General features: G+C 44.1%; 2 protein-coding genes and 1 long non-coding RNA gene across 4 annotated transcripts in view; 1 reads left to right on the top strand and 2 right to left on the bottom strand.

The window, feature by feature from the left end:
* RAB5B (RAB5B, member RAS oncogene family) overlaps positions 1–10,783 on the bottom strand; it is a 53,434-nt gene extending 42,651 nt beyond the window's left edge. Inside the window, exon 1 of the mRNA XM_073663714.1 lies at positions 10,627–10,783. The gene's annotated coding sequence lies outside the window, so the exon portion shown is untranslated. The remainder of the gene's footprint in view (positions 1–10,626) is intronic.
* LOC141202102 (uncharacterized) lies at positions 10,765–18,551 on the top strand. Its single transcript, XR_012273390.1, has 3 exons — positions 10,765–10,820; positions 14,584–14,834; positions 16,033–18,551. It is a non-coding gene; the product is annotated as an uncharacterized lncRNA (long non-coding RNA).
* The window catches only part of CDK2 (cyclin dependent kinase 2), a 48,200-nt gene continuing 43,030 nt past the window's right edge, over positions 15,298–20,467 (bottom strand). Inside the window, exons 6-8 of one of the 2 annotated variants that reach the window (XM_073663713.1) lie at positions 17,124–17,327; positions 15,985–16,135; positions 15,299–15,716 (exon numbers count right to left, since the gene is read on the bottom strand). In XM_073663713.1, the coding sequence (XP_073519814.1) occupies positions 16,034–16,135; positions 17,124–17,327 (306 nt within the window). In that variant the 3' untranslated portion in view covers positions 15,299–15,716; positions 15,985–16,033. Of the gene's footprint in view, positions 16,136–17,123; positions 17,328–20,467 lie in introns of both variants that reach the window. The other variant, XM_073663712.1, reaches the window with a different exon arrangement.

Below are 20,467 nucleotides of genomic sequence, written 5' to 3'. Positions count from 1 at the left end.
TGCCCCAATTACTGTATTATCACACGTAATGAGGCTCTTAAATCTGCATTAGGATCACTGGAGGTCTGACATCTCACAACACAGAAATATCATCCTTCATCAGGTTGTAGCCAGATCAAGGCCATGAACGCACTGAGTCTTTAGATGCAGAGTTATCAAGGGCGAAACCACTCCAGGAACCCACCAGCGGTATCACTGACATTACAGCTCCGGCTCTGCCACCAGCCTCTGTTACTCCATATGTGAAGTACGGAGAGTGGGCGACTTCTGAGCTGAAGATGTCTGAAGAATGAGCAGGACACTTCTTTTAACCACTCCGGGGTTTCAACATTGCTGTGCACTATGGTCATTTTATGGGGCGCTTTTTCAGGGGGATTCTGCCGAAAAAAAGACAGCTTGCATATGACAAATTACAAATTTTCGCTCCATCTTTGGAGGAGTTGTTCCATCTCCTTCATTGTATTTAGAAGTGCTTTTTTCCCTTCATTAAAGCATTTTTAGCAGCCTTGTGATCAGTGCACAGTTTGGGGCAGATTCCATCAGAGCTGCCTCATAAAAGTGACTTGCAGTCTTTGCTTTTCCACATAATGCCTGAAAGACTGAAAAAACGAACAGAAAAGTGGTTTTACAATAGAAATTAACAGGAAGAGTCTTGAGAGTTTTTAAACCCATTTTCTTTATGCACATACCCCTACAATCCTGTTTGTCCTTACCTGTAAAGTTACAGATATGTCCGATGTGCCCATATACTTTGATTTGGCATGTATATATGAAATACAATTCCCTTAAATGCACTAGAAAGCACAGACAATACTTTTTTATTGAAACAAGTGATGAATGAGCTTTAACCTACTTATAATAAAGTGTATTCAACTTGTGAAATCCAAAGTGATCAGCAGTTCTAGTTGGGGTAACTACGGCCAATCATACATTTCAACTAACACGACCACAGCAGGGAAAGTGCAGCATTACACGGATATTACTCGTGATAAGTGGACCAGCTGGATGCAAGCTGTTGATACTTAACCAATCTCCATTCTAGCCCTTAGAGGGCATCCTCCTTGAGCAAATAGACTATAAAAAGTGGTGGTCTCAATATTAAGAATGCCCCTTTAATATGCAGTCCTCTAATATGCAGGAAAAATGTCCCATATACTAGTCACCTGACTGCTGCAGCCAATCACTGGCCTCAGCGGTCACCTTTCGTACATATAAACATTACTGTTGAGGTCAGGAATTAGCTGCTGAGGTCCCGAGACTTATATAGAGAATATAATCACTCTTTGCACCAGCAATGACCATCATAACGCCAGGGAATAAAGGTTGTTTTTTTAATACCGTTTCCTGTACAGCACTGCGCGCTGCGGGGATTTGCCGGTTTTTGACCCAGAACCAGAGGGTATGTATGAGCTATACATACTCCCGGTCAGAGCCCGTCCAGTGGGCACATCCTCGCTCCACAGACTTGCATAGAGCGAGGCAGCGTCCCAACTAGTGACATGGCCGTCCAGTGAACATGGCCGACTAGAGGGTGCTGCCTACATACAAGTGTATGGAGCGAGGCCGTGCCTACTGGGAGTATGTATAACTCATACATACCCTCCAGTCCCGGCGAATCCTCGGAGAGCACAGTGCGTGCTCTAGGGGGATTCACAAGTCTGCAGCCTTACACAGTGACGATTCGGACAAGACAACCCCTTAAAGTTAACTCTGCAAACCATGGAATAAATGCATCTGTTTAAAAGCTTCTGCACCAGAATAACTTCTGCTATCAGATAAAATGTTAATGAATAAATAAAATATTTTGAAGCTTCTGGACCTTGCTACTATGAATGTGAGGAAAGTGCCATGAAATGTATTATGAATAAGCCATTCCAGCACTAAAATCAGCCAAAATAGAATAAACGACTGAAAAAAAACAGTCAAGAATAAGCAAGAAACAATGAAAAGACTTATGGACATAATATATCCATGGCAGTGAGGTTTAAGCCCATCATGCATGGTCCAGAGCACAGGAATGTAAGGCCTGGCGAAAAAATATTTCATCCGGTCACGAGTGCCCGGCACTGAATTTTAAGATGTCTTCCATATGTATCAATCATTACACAATGGCCTAGATTCACCATAATTCTGATATAAAACTATTTCAAATGTCACAAAACTTTGGTGCAACTAGGGCTGTGTGCCCACGTAGCATTTTTCAAGCGTATATGCTGCGGAATTTCCGCAGCGTAAACGCTTGAAAAACGCATGTATATCCGCACCCCATGGTCCCCAATGGGATTCCGCAAGTTCTATGCACATACTGCGGATTTTTCCGCAGCATGTCATTTAATTTTGCGTTTCCGCAAGCGGAATTGCCTTTGTCCAATGCATAAAAAACGCAAGGCAATTCCGCATGTGGAAAACGCGTGATAAACGCGCGAAAAAAGCGCGATAAACGCGTGCGGAATTCCGCATGCGTTTTTCCGGGAGAGAACTTGCATTTATGCAGCAGAAATTTTCTGCTTCATAAATGCAACGTGGGCACATAGCCTAATAGTTCTGCAAAAAAATGTGCAGCTTTTGGCATTTTTGTGGCACTAACTTTTTGAAAAGTGGAGAAAGCTTAGCAGGACGGGGATGAGCTGCACACCAAATTCTTTAAGGGTATGTGCCCACGATCCGTAATAGCAACGTTTTGGATGCAGCTCACCTGCGCTGCGTCCAAAACGCTGCGTTGTACAGTAGACGCACAGTGGATGGATTTATAGAAATTCCATTTCCACTGTGTTTCTATTTGACACCATGTAAACTCACCGGCGGTGTGGGTTTACGAGATGCAGCATTTCAATCTCTGTTGCGGTGACGCTGGTCTCCACTACAGAAATTTCCCCAATAGACTGTATAGAATGCGGTAACTCCGCATGGTTCAATGAACACATGCGGATTTACCTGCGGGATCGGACGCAGCAAAAATACACAGTGTCCCAAGCGCTGCTATAGTCTGATCGTGGGCACATAACTTGAGAATACCCCTTTAGGCTATCTCTTGATCAGTTCAGAACAAGGAAATCACCTTACAGACTCCTTACTTCATGGTTTCTAGCAGGGCGGCTCTCCACCTTGAGTGATCGCTCTGATTAATAGAATTGTAGTATTAGTAGAACTATAAATCCCAGCACAAGTTCAGCTATAACACATTTACCATCAGTGGTTTGTTCTGGAGTCTACACTGTCATCACTATATTTAGACAGATAACACAGACAAGCACACAGTTCTGGACAGCAAGACCAGAGAACAGAGCAGAGCATGAATAGTTGACCCCCTGTGAAAGCTGCCATGGTTTATCTTCAAAAGATGAGGGAGAGCAGCAGATAACTGGACAGAGCTTGTCCAGTTGTGATGTTAAGAGTTAACTAACCCCTCTCCTGGAATGTAACTACTGCACAGCTCAGCCAGGCACTAGAAGCCAGGCTCCATGGAAACCAACTGTACACTAGAAAAGATAAAAGCTCTTATTTCAGGAGATTGTCAGCACATAGAAAGAGTAAGTCAATTGCAAACTTGAATATTTTCATGCTGTCTAATTAAAGCCATTTAAGAATTTGAGAGGCATATGCCACGTAGTGAATTTAGCAGATCTTACTCATGCACACTCTGTATTAATGGGGTTGTCCGGTCTAAAATGATAAGTCTACAGTCACGCTGTGTGACTGCAGAGTTATGAATACCCCCAGCGCATGCCCTGTGCGCTGCGAGGATTCGCCGGTCTCTGAGCTGGGGCCGGCCTGTATGTATGCGTTATACATACTCCTGGCCAGAACCCGACTAGTGGGTGTGGTCTTGCTCCATAAACTTGTATTGAGTGAGGCTGCGCCTACTAGCTGGACACGCCCACTGGGCGGTCGCATCATTGGAAGGAGCGAGGCCACGCCTAATAGTCAGGCTCTGGCCGTGAGTATGTAGAACGCATACGTACCTGCCGGCCCCGAAACCGGCGAATCCTCGCAGCGCACAGTGCCTGTGCTGGGGAGATTCATACATCTGCAGTCACACAGAGTGACTGCAGACTTATTTTAGACCTGACAACTCCTTTAAGACTGGAGCACAAAATGCCAGTCTTTATAAATCAGGGTCAGAATGTTCATCAAAGTATGAAAAGAAAAAAAATGACTTCATGAATCAAAATGAAGTGTTCAACACATATCTTCTATATATCCAGACCTCACCTAAACAACACACCTGTATTAAAAAAAACAACAACACTTTACTCTCTCTCATAGATTTCAAAAAGGAGACAACTACCAGCTCTCCATTGTTGTTAGTGTGGAAAGAGGCCACTTTAAAAAGGTAAAGCCTAGGGACACACCAGCGTCTTTTCTATCACCCGAAGGAATCGAACAGATTATACTAATCATACTCTGATCAGGAGATTGATCACAATGTGCTTCAATTTTCTTGGATATGGAGAAGGTGAAAAAAAAATATTCTCCATCTTCCCCATTGTGTTAGTCCTTGAAAATCAGACTTCTCTTGAATGTCATCTGAGTGCAGCCCAATGTTTTCCACAGACTCATTGATTTGCATGGCTGAGTGCGAGTCAATATTCGGATCCAACTCAGGAATGTTGCGATTTTTTCCACAGACCAAGCCGGTCCAAGGAAAATAATTGGACATGTGCAAGGCCCTCAAAAAAGTGACACTGGTCTGAGTGTGATCTGATATCTTGTCGGATCGCACTCGGACCAAAAATACGGTAATGTGCGGGAGCCTGAACTGTCATTTCAGCAGAATGTCTCTGTCTGCCTCTAACTCCTCCCCCCATAGAACTTCATAAGCACTAACTGACATCCCTCTCAATAATGGGAAAATCTATGCTCACTGAAGACAGATTTTATCACTGAATAAAGAGTTTACAGAGTGAAAGATCAATGCTAGAGGAGAAATAAGCAGATTTCTCTAATAATATATACTACAAAGTTGTTTACTTTCATGTGTACTAATTATACATACATACACACACACACACACTGTTCAAAAAAATAATGGGAGCACTCAAATAACGCATCCTAGATCTGAATGAATGAAATATTCTCATTGAATACTTTGCTCTGTACAAAGTTGAATGTGCTGACAACAAAATCACACAAAAATCATCAATGGAAATCAAATTTATTAACCAATGGAGGCCTGGATTTGGAGCCAACCCCAAAATTATAGTGGAAAAACACACTACAGGTTGATTCAACCATGATGTAATGTCCTTAAAACAAGTCAAAATGAGGCTCAGTATTGTGTGTGGCCTCCTGCCTGTATGACCTCCCTACAACGCCTGGGCATGCTCCTGATGAGGTTGCGGATGGTCTCCTGTGCGATCTCCTCCCAGACCTGGACTAAAGCATCCGCCAACTCCTGGACAGTCTGTGGAGCAATGTGACGTTGGTGGATGGAGCGAGACATGATGTCCCAGATGTGCTCAATTGGATTCAGGTCTGGAGACGGTTTTTAACCGTTTGTGCAGACACATGCACATTTGTGGCCTGCTGGAGGTCATTTTGCAGGGCTCTGGCAGTGCTCCTCCTGTTCCTCCTTGCACAGAGGAGGAGGTAAAGGTCCTGCTGCTGGGTTGTTGCCCTCCTACGGCCCCCTCCACGTCTCCTGGTGTACTGGCCTGTCTCCTGGTAGCGCCTCCAGCCTCTGGACACTACACTGACAGACACAGCAAGCCTTCTTGCCACAGCTTGCATTGATGTGCCATCCTGGATGAGCTGCACTACCTGAGCAACTTCTGTGGGTTGTAGAGTGCGTCTCATGCTACCACGAGTGTGAAAGCACAACCAACATTCAAAAGGGACCAAAACATCAGCCAGAAAGCATTGGTACTGAGATGTGGTCTGTGGTCCCCAACTGCAGAACCACTCCTTTATTGAGGGTGTCTTGATAATTACCAATAATTTCCATCTATTGTCTATTCTATTTGCACAACAGCATGTGAAATTGATTGTCAATCAGTGTTGCTTCTTAAGTGGACAGTTTGATTTCACAGAAGTTTGTTTTACTTGGAGTTATATTCTGGTGTTTAAGTGTTCCCTTTATTTTTTGAGCAGTGTATATGTATAATATATATATATATATATATAATTTCTCTGTAAATAAAAAGGTACAGGAATGACAAGACCACTACTCTTCTACCCCAGTCAATCTCCTATCTGTCTTATCTCCCCCCCCACTCTTCCTTTTATTATCCCTCTGATGTCATCTTGTAGAAAGTACACTGCTCATTACAGAGGACAGGAAGGACATTGATACGATCAGCAAACTGGACCAAGATTCAGATTACAGAAAGCACATTATTATTGTGGTGTGTGGTTTTTCAACAGAAAAAAAAGAACTATTCTTATCCAAAAAGGCAGCAGTACATTTGAGAAAACTTTATCATTACATATTGTATGGTGCAAAAAAAAAAAAAAAAAAAAAAAAAAGAAGAAAGTTAGGGGCACAGGCAGCCCATCTCCTAAAACGGGACTCTTACTGACAGTGTGCAGCACAAAGGAAAAGTCCTCCCATCTAGTAATTTTCCACATAATCATTCACCACTTACTAGCCACAATTGTCATGTTTATAGCCTGGTCTCTAGGAGCTATAGAAGGGTGCAACCGGGTACTAATGGAAGGCTATGTGCACATGGAGCCTTTTAGACAAGCTGAATGAAGCCTGCGTTTCCCTGTAGCAGCATCAGCAGAGGTTTTGCCGTCGTTCTTGACACGGGTCCTTCACCGGCGTCTTTTACAAAAAAAAAACCAGAATAATCAGGGGAGCTGCAGGAACAAAACAAGAGTAAAAGCTGCTCAAAAATAAACTATATTAACTAATACTCAGCAGGTATGACCCATTCTATGTAGCTACCTCTTTTGTGACCCGTGTGGCTATACAGACTTTCTTTGCTATATTACCTATTCTTCCATACCGTGTGGGAGGTCCCCACTGTCTTTCTAAAGCAAAAAAAAAGTGTCTACCTAAAATTGTGCCTCTGTTCTTTACAAGGACCTTCTGGTGTCCACAGAGGCAGTCCGAATACCAAGACACGTGACTTGTGACGATAATAGAAGTCTACGGACCCGATTCATCAAAGCTTTTTCGCCAATATTCTGCAGTAAAAAGCTTTATAAAGTCGCATCATTTTGGCTCAACTGGTGTCTGTACTAAACTTATGCAACTTTTGGTATTCTCAACGCCATTTTCACCCAACTCTGACCAAACCAATGGATCTGAGACGGGACGGGGGTGTAGCGCCCGCCGCTTGTCAAATTCTGTGCCACAAATCTTAGTCCAGCAGTGACTGGAGTAGGATTTGTGGCGAGACGCATTCAGAGGCACACGCCACTCGTCTGACGACCCGGATTCATGAACGCGCATACGCCTCTTCATGGATCAGGAGCGTCTGACTCTAGCACATCTCCTCAAGACCAGACCAGTGTAAACAACAGGGTCCAACACCGGTCTTGATGTATTGGGCCCTGTGTTTGGATTAACATGTAGCAAAATTATACTCAGCAGACGCCAAATCAACAGGCCTTACAGAACCAGCTAAGTAAATCAGATTTTTAAATCGTGTCTATATGTTCCTGAAATTAACAAGCAGTGCAGATTTTAAAGTCTGCGGTATGTCAATTTTTATAAAAAAAAAAACAACAAAGGGTTTCATCCTCTGGAATGCAAAGCGTGAAATTTGTGGCAAAATACGAATGTAGCATGGTTGACTTTGCTGAGGATTCGTTACGGTTTTGTGATGAAATCTGACAGATGTACATGTAGCCTTACACAGCACTTTTGTGTTCATTCCACTTCTGGCTTTGGATTACAAACAGAAAAAAAAACGTAAAATAAGATAGAAAACTCTTCTGCTTTGGGTCCTCCACTGGTTTTCGCTTACAAAAACTTATGCAAAGTGCCAACTCAAATACTTTTGTGCCCAAGTGGCCTCAAAATGACAGTGACCAAGTACCTGTACACAACCCCAAAGATCATATTCTCTTGTGTCATCACAACAGTTTTTCAACAGTTTTCAAGGGCAACTGTAAGAAAGTTAGAGGGAATCTGTCAGCAGGATGTTACCATTTAAGCTGAGAGCAGCATGATGTACAAGCTGAGAGCCTGATTCCAGGGATGTGTCACTTACTTGGCTGTGTGTTGTAGTTTCAATACAATCAGTGTTTTATAAGCAGAAGATTATCATTCAAGGACAACATCTCACCTGCAGGTCAGTCAGGCTCATCTGTGTAATCTCACCCCCACCTCTGATTGGCAGCTCGCTAACAATTCAGTGTACACAGGACGCTGTCAATCAGGGGTGTGGCTGGGGTTATATACACAGCCCATAGTGTTACCTCTGCTACATCTACATCACACAAGCATTATATCAAAACTGCATCAAGTAGCCCAGTAAGTGATACATTGCTGGAATCAGGGTTTCTGTCCCTACCTAATGCTGTTTTCAGATTCCACAGCAAAAACCTGCTGATATATTCCGTTAATTACAGGGGTATTCCAGGCTTATTAGATCGATTAAGGCTATGTGCCCACGTTGTGGAAATGAAGCAGAAAATTTCTGCATGTCCTCTCCCGGAAAAACGCATGCGGAATTCCGCACGTGTTTATCGTGTGTTTTCGACATGCGGAATTGCCTTGCGTTTTTTATTGCATTGCAAAGGCAATTCCGCTTGCGGAAACGCAAAATTAATTGACATGCTGCGGATTTTTGGGCGCATCAAAAACGCTGCGGAAAAATCCGCAGCATGGGCAAAGAATTTGCGGATTCCCCTTGGGGACCATGGGGGGCGGATTACCCAGCGTTTCACAAGCGTTTACGCTGCGGAAATTCCGCAGAATATACGCTTGTAAAACGCTACGTGGGCACATACACTTAGAGTGCAGTAAGATGGCCATATAAATCGGAGCGAGATTGGACCGCAATAAACGGATTGACCGGTTGCTCTACCAACCCAAGAGTGACACCTGCATAGAAATATATACAGCAGTCACGCTCGGGTGGAGAAAGTCGCCAGCCAGTCCACGCACTAAGTTCCGATTTACACAGCTTTCTGACTGCGCCCTTAGGATAAGTCATCAATATCAGATCTATGAGGGTCCGACACCCAGCTCCCCCCGCTGAACTGCTGTTACCAGCTCTGGCAGTGGCTGGATATAGTTAGTGAACAGAGCCAGAACAACCAGTGGCTGCAGAGTCGCTGCTTTTCATTTCGGTAAGAGCTCAGCAGCAGTTCTTTACATAAATCACAAAACTCAGCAGTTTGCCACGTTTATGGAAAATTAAAGACAAGACTGTAAAGTGTGAATAAACCCTAAATACCCTGCACTGAGTAACCTCTTTGATGATAACTACATTTCCCATCATGCTCACCTGCCAGGTGGTTCAATGAGGAGTTATCAGGCCTTGAGCACATTATTCAATGCTCACGTATATTATTTATGTGCTATATAACACTGTAGTCACTGGACTACTAGCTTTATCTCTGCAGCTGCTATAAAGATGTATATTGGCTTATACATCCCCACATATGGCATCGCACTGGCACACATGGGTCTGATGACTGCCTGCACATAGCCCTGGAGGCAGGAATGTGGGCCCTCAGTGAGTGGCTGCCAGGAAGAACTAACAGGAGATGAGTCTTCCATACACAGACCAGCAGGCTGGGCTAATGCACTGTGGCTGATCACATGTGTCCATAGGCTCTGTCCATGGTGAACTAATACAGCGTTATCCCCAGGGACTAGAGGTATCTGGTGTCAGGTCTAAAGGCCGCAGCCCTACAAGTGGCCCCCTCACTGATTGGACACATGGGCGCCCTGGGCCCCCTCACTGATCGGACAGATGGGCGCCCTCACTGATCGGACAGATGGGCCCCCTCACTGATCGGACAGATGGGTGCCTCGGGCCCCCTCACTGATCGGACAGATGGGTGCCTCGGGCCCCCTCACTGATCGGACAGATGGGTGCCTCGGGCCCCCTCACTGACCGGACAGATGGGCGCCCTCACTGATCGGACAGATGGGCGCCCTCACTGATCGGACAGATGGGTGCCTCGGGCACCCTCACTGATCGGACACATGGGCGCCCTCACTGATCGGACACATGGGCGCCCTGGGCCCCCTCACTGATCGGACACATGGGCGCCTCGGGCCCCCTCACTGATCGGACACATGGGCGCCCCGGGCCTCCCTATGGCAAGCCAAGATGCCAGCAATGGCTACAAGGGGGAAACCAAATGGGGGTGACACAGGGCAAGATCTGCACTGGCCGTGGCCGGAGAGACCATACTGGCTCGTACAAGTCCAATGATTTCTGCTCCTGTTTAACATAGTACGGTGCCTGATGAGGGCTGTAGTCCTCTCTGGGCGCAGTGGTGATGGCTTGTGTAGTCATCCCTGGCATCCTCCGGTGTGCCCTGCACAGGATCACATGGCGGGCACAGGCTTAGCATGTACTGGACGTGCCCAGGACGAGGAATCACTCACAGCGTCACATCTACACAGCCATGGTGGCACGTACGGCAGGGCCTTGTACTGAATGCTCTGCTCATAGAGAAGCCACAGAAGAATCCGCCTCATCTGGAGGAAATTACCTTCTAACGGAGGCGACCGAGTCCAAGACCCGAGGGTCAGCACTCCTGCTCCGCCCTGCCGAACGGGAGATGCAGATTCCGGGGGCCTAAAGGACCTTCCTTGACATCACAGTCATGTGACCGGGATTAGATGACGTCACTACACCATGTGACTAGTCTGGGGGCGGAGATATGGGGCAGTGGCGAGACGTTCAGTAAGTTTCGCGGCAGTCGGGATGCATCACACTCACAGGGCTCTGTGCCGGCATCGGACACGGGGTGCAGTAATATACACGGGTTATGCTCTCATTGCTGTATTCCTTACTGCACTCAATCAGCGCCATCGTAACATCTCGGATTAGTAAATGAAAGCTGAGCTCTCATTGGTGGAGCATACACTGTGGGGTGCGCAACAGTTAACGAATGACGCAAGTTATCCCCATCACCACCTTGCAATTTTCCTTTTTTGCGTGTCCGTTTTTTACTCCAATTCTTACAAGATCCGTAACTTTTTTCTCTCTGGTCATTTAGCTGTGTGAGGGTTTTTTGTTTTTTTTTTGTGGGACAAGATGATCTTTTGAATGACACCCTTTATGTTCCCACATGTTCTGGAAAATGGGGAAAAAAAAATCCAAGTGCGGTGAAATTGCAAAAAAAAAAAGTGCAATTCCACAATTGTTTTTTTTATTTACCAGGTTCACTATATGGTAAAACTGACCTGGCAATATGACTCCCCAGCTCAGTATGAATTTAACTGGTTAACAGCCGCAGGTGGGGACCTTTAACGTTAAAGGTACGTGATGGCTGATGAAATCAGCTAAGTACGGGGAAAGAAGCGGGATCAGCGTAGGAGCCCACGTCAAAGTCAGGAGCACAACCTTTGACCAAAGTTTTTCACTTTTGTACTTTTGTTTTTCCCTCCCCTTCCAGGAGACCTAGCTGCTCATTTTCCATCCATCTAAGGCTTTTTTTTTTTTTCTGGGTCGAATCATAGTTTTGAATTGCCCTATTCATTATAGTATATAATGTAATAAAAACATGGGGAAAAAAAAGTTTGCTGAAATGGTGAAAAATAAAATGCAATTCTTCCATAGGTTTTGGGTTTAATTTTTAAAGGGAATCTGTCACCCTCTGAGAGATTTGAGACTATGGGCATACAGGATATAGAAAAGTAAATCTATACATACCTGTATGGCCCATAGTAGAGGTCTGATTGCAGAAAAAAAGTGTTAGCACTAGTGTTGAGCGAGTATGTTCTGTTCCGAGTATGCTCGGGCGAGCTCCGAGTATTTACAGCTGCTCGGTGATATGTTTGAATCTGTCAAACAGTCGCAAATCATGCACACAGGACAGTTTTAATACATGGGAGGAATGTCTATTTCTTACACATTCCTCACATGTAATAAAGCTGTCAAACAAATCATGCACATGGGAGCGATTCAACCATATCACTGAGCAGCTGTAAATGCTCGGCCCGAGCATACTCGGACAGAACATACTCGCTCAACCCTAGTTATCACCTGTTTTCCACAGGCTTAGCATCCCCCAGATGGCAAGAAATCCCCACCGATCTTCTTATTTAGCATGTCCCTCCCCCCTCCTCCCCATCCCAGGGCCCTATGATGTGCACTGGTCTAATTCATTTTGCCGCATGCGCAATGTGACTCATCAGGAGCGCTTTGTCTCTGCAATGTTCTGGTGTGCAGGTTCCCCAGCACACCAGACCACTGCAGAACCGTGCGGAAACAAACGAGGCCGGGAGGAAACAAAGCGCTCCTGATGTGAGCGTCGCATTGCGCATGCGCGGAAAGTGAGGGAGTACAGTACTCATCACAGGGCCCTGTGACGTGCAGGGGAGTGGGTGAGAACATGCTAAATAAGCAGATAGGCGGGGATTTCTGGGCTAATTAAATAGATAGGTGGGGATTTCACTGCAAGCAAACCTCTACTATGAGCCATATAGGCATGTGTAGATATAGATTCCCTTTAACGTGTTTTTTTCTTTTCAATTTAAGTCTTGGAAAAAAAAATCCAGAGATTTGTGTAAAAAAAAAAGTCATTTTCCAAGACCTTTAACGTCTTGTTTTCCCATTGATGGAGTGTTGGGAGAGCTTATTTTTTTTGTGATGTGAGCTGATCATTTTGGTAGCTAATTTCATTTTTTTTTTTTAAGGGAAATGTGGTGCCGGGAATATTGCAATTCTGGTGTTTTCATTTTTCTTATGGCATTTACTGATCAGTTTGATTAATTTTAACTTTGATCGGATGCGGCGATACCAGAAGCGATCATTTCAATGAGCTTCACCGGAGGCCTAAGAGGGTAGTGATGAGGTCCTGTCATAAGGCCCCCGGCTGCCATGGTAACCAATCAGCCCCCCACAATCGTATCATGGGGAGCTGATGGAAGTCTGTGTGCGTGAGCTCCGGGAACCACGGCATTGAAATGTTGCTTTCAGAAATTGACTGCGGCATTTAAATGGTTAACAGCTGTGTGACAAGTTTGTCTCTGGCCACAACTGTAAGGGCATGCTCACACGAGTGTATAACAAGGCCGAGCACTCTCCAATGCTTTATCGGATAGCACTTGGCCCAATGTTACACTATGGGGCATTGCAGATCTGCGATTCAGCCACTGCATGCTTTGCGTGCCTCCGATGATCGGATGACACTCACCCATACACTGGGTGCATGTGAAACATCAGGCTGCACTTGGATGTCATCCGAATGTAGTCAGATGCAAGCACACTATGAAGAAATTAAATTATGTCTTCTCTGCACCTGTGCTGCGCTTCTCATGCAATAGAATCTGATCACACCAAGAGGACACTCGGCTCAAACTCTAATTTGATCCAAGTGACATTAAATAAATAGGCCCGATTCTCTCGCATGAGAACATTCGGCCGTGTGATCCTGGCCTTGGAGAGAGATGCTGGCTATGTAATAGTGTTCTGAGCCCCTTCCGCGCATCCAGACACTCTCCATGACGGATGTATTTGTCATAAGGCATTAACAAATGCACATTAAGTTTGGAGCAGCAAGGATTAGGCAAGGACATGACTGTAATCATGGCTCCTAACTTTAAAAGTTAGGAAAAAGGGACACCCTGGATCCATGACGGTTGGGAGGTATGGTTATAGTTAAAAACTACACTTGGCCATTTCCTCCAAATTTGTGCTCTGGAGTATTTGTGGGGCAAGGACTATGAAGTGGAGGGTGACAGAATGGTTTTAGAGGGGCAAAGCTATGGTGTCATTTTCAAAGTTAACTTCTGGATCTCCTGTCTGACCACTGGAAGCACAGTGATCTCAAGAATGGGGTTTACACTTTGTCCCCCAATTAGCCACACACATTCCAACATTGTGAGCGCTAACAGGCTCTAGGTACAGAATACTGCCTTCTGCACAGAGGTCACATCCACACCCAGTCCGGCAGTAGCATGACAACTTAAGGAGACGTTCCTTGTTACCATTGTATATAAACGCATCTCTATAATGGAACACATAGTAAACTGTTTTCTTTTTCCATTAGGCCAACATTTTGGGTACAGGTACGACCTCAATGTTTTGATCAGCTGCAAGTCTTTAGACCTAAACTTGACAGCCTTTAACGTCAATTCCTGCTGGTCCAACTATCACTGACCATGCTCAGACCGTCAATGTTGGCTTAATAGAAGAAAAAAAAAAACAATTTACTAAATGTTCCATGTGAAAAGTCAACCATTCCCGCTAAGAAAGAATGTTTTGGAGCTTAAACAGATCATAGAAAAAAAATAGACATTTTTCATGGCCCAATTCTAGTATTATGAAACACTTGTTGAGTCCAAATGCTCACAACATCCCTGGTGAAATTCCTTTAAACCTGTCAGCAGAATTGTGCTCAGTAAAATACAAGCAGTGTCATGTTGGGGCTTTTACATGGATTAAAATGATACCTGCGTTGATGAAATCAGTCCTGTGATTGTTTAATCTTTATTTGCAGTTTGGAGATAATTAGATTCTGAAGGATCAGTGACCTGTCATTTAAGCCACAATGATGAAGATAATGTCAGAGCACCAACGAAAGTCCCGCCCACAGGCTGCCCCGAAGTACGAGCATATCATTATCTCCAAACTGCAAATAAAGATTAAACATCCACCACAGGACGCATTTCATCAACTCAGGTATCATGTGGCCTTATGACTTTAGAAGATAAATGAGAATAAATGACAGCATACTGGGACATTTATAAGGTATGTTTCAGGGCATACTCTGACTGTAGGAGGGGGGCTAAATGTGAACAGAGTCTTGTACTGCAGTTGACTAACATGACATGATTATGCTAGGATGCCGCTATAATAGAGAATATGGAGAAAGCTCCAGTTTGGCAGGCCTTGCCAGTCTATGCATTGGCATTAATTTCAATGGTGGATACTTAACTATTGCAAATAACAGTTTTCTAATAATGAAAAGTCAGATGTTGTGTGTGTAGATAAACTATGTAAGCGCAGTAATAATTCCTCACGTTGGGGATTAATGTACAGATAATACATATCATTAGATGATCGGTAATCTTATAATTTACACGGGAATTTCTCACACAAACAAAACTCTACACAGACCCTGGAAAGCAATACAATAAAGTGAGGCCTTCTGTGCTTGTGATAAAGACAAAAAGCTTAAATAAAATATTTTAATTAACTAACTGAACAAGCAAATACACAGTAGCACAATCCATCTATAGTAAAACGTAATACATAAAAACTATTATAGCCATATCTGAGACAAGGTGCAGATTTTAGTATTAAACAATTTTTTAAAAATCTGTGCAACAAGAAACTTAGGAAGGAAAATTCTGCATATACTAAAATTGCTGGCGTGTCCTTTATATATTAAAATGAGAAAATCACAATGTACAAGTAGGTGCCAGCTCAGACTTGTATAAAAATATGGATGGAGGTGAAAGCCACTTAGGCCTTCAGCAGGTTCATATTGAAGAGAAGATTTCTGCCGATGTCCAGCTTTATAGTCCCAAGAAGAAGCATCTCCGAGCACTTGGTGTTAAGTTTTGTTCACCCTCAATTCAAGAAGCCTTCTGCGCAGGCTGGAGGTATTCTATGGTTTTCTGCACAGATCTTATGAAAAAGATGAAATCAATGCAAGGACATTCTCCAGGCTTTATAAAAAAAAAAATTAAAACTTGGCATTTCTCAATCTCAAAACAATTCTCAACTACACTACAGAATCAAATCGGGATATAAAATCTGGACAGTCATATGTAAAAGTACAATTATATATATATAAAAAAAAAAGTTTTATTTGAATGGCATAGTAAATGCCATGGTAATAAATAGTAAGGTATTATACATGTACTATTCTTGAAGCAGAAAGTCTTATATTTACATTGCTGTGCCATTACTCATTCAAAGGACAATCTCCTCTCACAACCAGGTTAATTAAGATGTGGAGCTGGTCTGCTGACATCACGGAAGAAAGCGTGCGTTAGGGCGGCCTTCGCAGAGATCCTCTTGTTGGAATCATATTGGAGCATTTGCTGGAAAGAAGATGATGTTGAGTATTCGATCAGAAGCCCAGTACACACCAACTAAGAAGCGTCAATGGCACCAAGAAATATTAGAGCTCATCTCTTTCATTGCGTAACAAGTGCACGGAGCAGAAATTCATCCCATGTGGGATATGGAACTTCAGTCATGAGACAATTATGTAGCTAGATCTGGCAGATACAACTAGACTTTTCAAAGTCTAGTGAGCGGTGACTGAAGCCCCTCAGCGTATGTCCCCATGACAGACGGCATAGCTGCTACAGTCACCGCTTCGTATACTGTGTATGGAGGCTTCAATCACACCCAGCCTCCATGACTGAAAGCCAGCGACTGCCAGGAGGAATAAGGTTAATTTTCTTCCAGTAGCCACACTTTCAGTACCGGGGAACTTAGTAATGCTATTTACAATTCTCTGAAACATTTCAGAAAACAGCTGTTTAATAGCCGCCAGGGACAGACAGCACAGGAGACTAGTTGGACAGCCGGGTCTCCGGCATTTTCTCCTCACCTGCAGCCAGTGACTGACAGGTTTGTCCCTATACACACATACAGGGAGAGACCTGTCAGCCACTGGCAGAAGTCACCAGGGACCCGCTTGTCTGACTAATCTCTCTAGCGGCTATTAAATGTGAAGCGTTTGAGTTAAAACATATGGCTGAAGCCATTCAGCCAGTCTAATTGTGGATTGGGCAGCAGGTATCAGTAGTCAGGTATTGTACGATGTAGGCAAAAAAACAAACGTCTGATGTGCATGTTTCAAAGAGGACAGACTGCAGCATTGTTACTTCTAGTATTTGACATTTTGTGTGCAGACTAGACCAGAAGAAGAATTTTAAAATTATTTAAAATAACCAATATAAAAGTTCACTATGTTGGCCTCTCACATTGTACAAGTTAAAGTATAATTTTGATCCCCATAAAAAAAAATATATAATAATAAATAAATAAAAAAAACCACAGACAGCTGATGACACTTACAGCCAAAAGATCTCTACCATCATCATCCAGCGGTGGTACAACTTTGCTAAATTCTTGCCGAGCCCATTTGGGGAATGTGGACTTATAGTCTGGCATAGTAGTAACTCCCGGCCATGTATTCTCATCAGGAGTTCCCAATGTTCGGAAAATACGAAACAGTTGATCAATTTCAGAGTCCCCAGGAAACAGAGCTCTTCGTGTTATCTAAGTAGAAAAAAAATAAAAATTATAAGGATACATTTGGCAAAGCATTGTGCTTTCACATTACACAAAAAGTACACATACGTCAAAAGTCATGTCCCGGCCTTTGATGCAGGCTTGAACACCGATCCCGCATCTTTCCCAGCAGATGATGGTTCATTTGATCAGCCATTTTGCACCTTTAACAGCCATGGGTGGAGCAGAGCTGTTTAGTGAAAATGTCATTTAACAAGCACCAGCAGTGGGCTGTGTCATTCCACCCAGCCATCAGCACACCTGTGACGTGATCGCAGGGCGCCGATGAGTTGTCATGATAGCTGGGGGTCTGCTGATTACCCCTCAGCCTGTCATGATGAATCTCATGTGAAAGCAAACTTTTAGATGGCATTCATAGGAGATCGTGATTTTAGCTATACAGTGCCTACAAGTAGTATTCAACCCCCTGCAGATTTAGCTGGTTTGATAAGATGCAAATAAGTTAGAGCCTTCAAACGAGAGTAGGTTTTATGAACAGAAGCATAAATCTTACAAACCAAAAAGTTATGTTGCTCAGTTGAATTTTATTAAATTTTAAACATAAAAGTGTGGGTCAATTATTATACAACCCCTATGTTTAATATTTTGTGGAATAACCCTTGTTTGCAATTACAGCTAATAATCGTCTTTTATAAGACCTGATCAGGCCGGCACAGGTCTGTGGAGTTATCTTGGCCCACTCCTCCATGCAGATCTTCTCCAAGTTATCTACGTTCTTTGGGTGCCTCATGTGGACTTTATTCTTGAGCTCCTTCCACAAGTTTTCAATTGGGTTAAGGTCAGGAGACTGACTAGGCCACTCCAACACCTTGACTTTTTCCCTATTGAACCAGGCCTTGGTTTTCTTGGCTGTGTGCTTTGGGTCGTTGTCTTGTTGGAAGATGAAATTACGACCCATCTTACGATCCTTGATGGAGGAGCGGAGGTTCTTGGCCAAAATCTCCAGGTAGGCCGTGCTATCCATCTTCCCATGGATGCGGACCAGATGGCCAGGCCCCTTGGCTGAGAAACAGCCCCACAGCATGATGCTGCCACCACCATGCTTGACTGTAGGGATGGTATTCTTGGGGTCGTATGCAGTGCCATCCAGTCTCCAAACGTCACGTGTGTGGTTGGCACCAAAGATCTCGATCTTGGTCTCATCAGACCATAGAACCTTGAACCAGTCTGTCTCAGAGTCCTCCAAGTGATCATGAGCAAACTGTAGACGAGCCTTGACATGACGCTTTGAAAGTAAAGGTACCTTACGGGCTCGTCTGGAACGGAGACCATTGCGGTGGAGTACGTTACTTATGGTATTGACTGAAACCAATGTCCCCAGTGCCATGAGATCTTCCCGGAGCTCCTTCCTGGTTGTCCTTGGGTTAGCCTTGACTCTTCGGACAAGCCTGGCCTCGGCACGGGAGGACACTTTCAAAGGCTGTCCTGGCCGTGGAAGGCTAACAGTAGTTCCATAAGCCTTCCACTTACGGATGATGCTCCCAACAGTGGAGACAGGTAGGCCCAACTCATTGGAAAGGGTTTTGTACCCCTTGCCAGCCTTGTGACCCTCCACGATCTTGTCTCTGATGGCCTTGGAATGCTCCTTTGTCTTTCCCATGTTGACCATGTCTGAGTGCTGTTCACAAGTTTGGGGAGGGTCTTAAATAGTCAGAAAAGGCTGGCAAAAGATCTTTAATCCACACATGTGAAGCTCATTATTCTTGGTGCCTGAACTACTTCTTAATACTTTAGGGGGACCAAAACAGAATTCTTGTGGTTTGAGGGGTAGAATAATAAATGACACTCTGAATTAACTTTTTACGTTTAAAAAAAAAAAAAAAAAAAAATTTGCTGCAGTGCATTTCCCACTTCCAGGCTGATCTACAGTACAAATGTCACAATGCCAAGTTAATTCCGCATGTGTCAACCAGCTAAATCTGCAGGGGGTTGAATACTACTTGTAGGCACTGTACATACTATGTATAGTACAAAGGATCAGATGATCACAGCTTCAAGTCCCTTAAGGGGGACTATTAAATACAGTAAAAAAAAAAAAAAAACCAACACGTTCAAATCACCCCTTTTGCCCAATTAAAAATAAAATACAAAAAAAAAACCAAACAACCCAAAATACATTCTTTGCATCACTGCCATGGGTGTGGTGAATATTCATGGCCTTTAATAGCGGGCACGCTGATAGAGCGCAGCAGGAGCCACGCTGCAGGTACAGTGTGCGCGCTATTAGGGAGAATGAATGGTCACTGCTCCCCACGCACACAGTCCCAGCGTGGGGAGCAGTGACTATTACTGCACAGAGTGAGACGCAGCGCTGGAGGAGAGAGGAGGAGAGTATGAGTGTTTATTTTTTTCTGTGCAGCGTGATGGGGATCAGGGGGTGCCAAGCATACCAGGATGATGGGGCCATATATACCAGGATGAAGGAAGAGGGAGGCCATACATACAGGGATGAAGAGTGCCATACATACCAGGAAGAGGAATGAAAGTACCATACATACCAGGATGGGTGTGAGGGGGCCCTACATAACAGGATGAAGGGTGCCATACATACCAGGAAGAGGAATTGGGGTGCCATGCCTATCAGGATGGGGATGAGGGCCATGTATAACAGGAAGGAGGGGGCCATATATACCAGGATAGGGGAGATTAAGAGAATTGGGGGACATTACCCCTATAACAGTGTCAGCAGCAAACCCCCTCCCCCTTAACAGGGCATCATGACCACATTTTTTGCTTACATTTCTTTTTCTATTTTCCTCCTCTAAAACCTAGGTGCGTCTTATAGTCCGAAAAATACGGTATGTATATATTACCATTGATAAACCTAAAGATTAGTGATTAGCAAGTATGTTCTGTTAACCCTTTCGCCGAGTATACTCGGGCCGAGCACAGTAGTTACAGCTGCTCGGTGATCGGTTTGAAATACTCCCGTGTGCATGATTTGCGACTGTTTGACAGCTTTAATACATGTGAGGAATGTCTATTTCTTACACATTCCTCCCATATAATAAAGCTGTCAAACAGTCACAAATCATGCGCACGAGAGCGATTCAACCATATCACCGAGCAGCTGGAACTACTCGGTGCTTGGCCCGAGCATACTCGGC

This window comes from Phyllobates terribilis, unplaced genomic scaffold (assembly GCF_046119375.1).
Source record: "Phyllobates terribilis strain yellow unplaced genomic scaffold, ASM4611937v1 Scaffold_2__4_contigs__length_985480577, whole genome shotgun sequence".
NCBI lineage: Eukaryota > Metazoa > Chordata > Amphibia > Anura > Dendrobatidae > Phyllobates > Phyllobates terribilis.
This window is presented reverse-complemented; position numbering and strand designations above follow the sequence as displayed.